The 2,500-nt window shown below is 43.7% G+C and overlaps 1 protein-coding gene across 1 annotated transcript in view; it reads left to right on the forward strand.

Annotated features, from left to right (window-relative positions):
- Positions 1–2,500, forward strand: part of LOC135105004 (DNA-directed RNA polymerases I, II, and III subunit RPABC3-like) — a 56,716-nt gene that overhangs the window by 36,054 nt on the left and 18,162 nt on the right. Inside the window, exon 3 of the mRNA XM_064012887.1 lies at positions 69–249. Coding sequence (XP_063868957.1) covers positions 69–249 — 181 coding nt within the window. The remainder of the gene's footprint in view (positions 1–68; positions 250–2,500) is intronic.

Here is a 2,500-nt window from a genome sequence, read left to right on the forward strand (position 1 = left end):
CATAAACTAACCTCACATCTTAATGTACCATAACCTAATCTCACATATCCCTTCTTCTATCCCTTCAGGAGACAAGTTCCGCCTGGTGCTGGCCACGACTCTTCGGGAGGATGGCTACCCGACGGATGGTCCTGAGTACAATCCATTAGACACGGGGCCAAGTCGCGCAGATCCGTTCGACTACGTGATGTACGGAAAGATATATCGAATTGAAGGCGATGACGGGCTGCTGGAGACCTCGGGAAGACTGTGAGTACCTAACCTTACCTTGGTGATGGTAAAGAGGCGGAGGAGCTTTATACGTAACCCATAATGGTGCCCGTTCCCTCAGTATCAGCCTCTAGTTCATGATGCCTACTTTTAAATGTATTGTGTACTGAAGGGCTAGTCAAGGGGAGGGAGAGGAATACGTGAGAGTAGCTAAGAGAGACTGTGATAGGATGCAAGGAACTAGATAGAGATGAAAAAAAAAAAGTTAGTTAAGGGAAGGAAGAGGAAAAAACTAATAAAATACAAAGAAACTGTGTAGACATGTAAAGAAAAGGTAAGTTGTAGGAATTGTTATTATTATATTCTTATCTTTTATACTTTTTCCATTAAATTGATTATGGATTTGATGTACATGGATTCTTATTGTTATTCTTTGTGTCAGTGTGTTATTTGTAAGGAAATGTATAGGTATTGTACGTACAGTATGTAACGTTTTTATATGGAAATTGTGGGTGTGTATAGAGAGGAAGGTGAATAGTGCCTGTAATTATATATTTTGCTAGTAGTAGAGCTGAGAGAGAGAGAGAGAGAGAGAGAGAGAGAGAGAGAGAGAGAGAGAGAGAGAGAGAGAGAGAGAGAGAGAGAGAGACGCCTGTTGCAGTAGTTGCCACGCCTTTCTCTCTCTCTCTCTCTCTCTCTCTCTCTCTCTCTCTCTCTCTCTCTCTCTCTCTCTCTCTCTCTCTCTCTCTCTCTCTCTCTCTGTGTGTGTGTGTGTGTGTGTGTGTGTGTGTGTGTGTGTGTGTGTGTGTGTGTGTGTGTGTGTGTGTGTGTGTGTGTGTGTGTGTGTGTGTGTGTGTGTGTGTGTTCTAGATACATGCATGACCTGGTCAATGTATTACACACACACACACACACACACACACACACACACACACACACACACACACACACACACACACACACACACACACACACACACACACACACTGACACCACCAGGCCATGTATGTATGCAAGTATGTATGTTTGCATGTATGTATTTAAGTAAGTAAATGAAGTATGTAGCTTTTCGTAGTTAAGGTTGGCACCTGTGTACTCGTCAGGTTACAGCTACAGGTACAGGTGTGGGGATATTAATTACTCTTGTTAATTGGCTTCCTGTAGGATCCTTTGTATTGCGCTGTGAACCTTCCTGTGTGTGTGTGTGTGTGTGTGTGTGTGTGTGTGTGTGTGTGTGTGTGTGTGTGTGTGTGTGTGTGTGTGTGTGTGTGTTTGCATTTATTGTTTTACTTCCTATTCTACAGTGCTCGTGTATATTTGTATGTATTTATATCGTATAGTTTTACATGTATATTTCCTCACTCGATAAGCTTTCTCTTGCTTTTGAAGTGTGTGTGTGTGTGTGTGTGTGTGTGTGTGTGTGTGTGTGTGTGTGTGTGTGTGTGTGTGTGTGTGTGTGTGTGTGTGTGTGTGTGAAGAGAGAGAGAGAGAGAGAGAGAGAGAGAGAGAGAGAGAGAGAGAGAGAGAGAGAGAGAGAGAGAGAGAGAGAGAGAGAGAACTGTAAAGTGTAATAATGATAGAAACAGCAGTAACAAGAGCAAAAGTAACAGAAGTAGCCGTCCAGTGTAAACAGCAGTTGTGTATGTGTGTGTGTGTGTGTGTGTGTGTGTGTGTGTGGGTGGGTGGGTGGGTCCGAGTATGTCTGTCTGTCTGTGTGTCTAACTAGGATTTGTCTAGACGGAAGCCCAGCTGAGCAAGCCTTTCAACTCCCTCCCTCTTGTTATGTGTCTTCCTCCCCCGTTCCCCTCTCTCCTCCTCCTCCTCCTCCTCCTCCTCCTCCTCCTCCTCCTCCTCCTCCTCCTCCTCCTCCTCCTCCTCCTCCTCCTCCTCCCTCACCTCTTCCCTCCCTCCTCCACGTCACTTGGGAACGCGCTAAATAACTAACCTCAATCACCTGAAGTATTTTAAGTAATATGCACTCACTTCATAAATCTATTAGTAATTTTTATAAGTATAACAAAACACTTAAGTCTGTCCTCATATTTCACAAAGAAAACGGGAGTATAATAAGATGGAAGGCTCGCATTGCTATCATTACTGTAACTCGTGAAGGCAGTGATGGTGATGATAGTGTATGTATGATCTGTGTGTGTTTGGAGGAGGAGGAGGAAAAATAGTGATCGTATTGTGAGTGATGGTGAATAAGGGATGAGGGGAATGTCAGTTGAGTGTAAGTGTGTGATAGTGGACGGTATGGATAATAGGCAGTAATAGTAATGAAAATAAGGCA

This window comes from Scylla paramamosain, chromosome 11, assembly GCF_035594125.1.
Source record: "Scylla paramamosain isolate STU-SP2022 chromosome 11, ASM3559412v1, whole genome shotgun sequence".
Classification (NCBI taxonomy): Eukaryota; Metazoa; Arthropoda; class Malacostraca; order Decapoda; family Portunidae; genus Scylla; species Scylla paramamosain.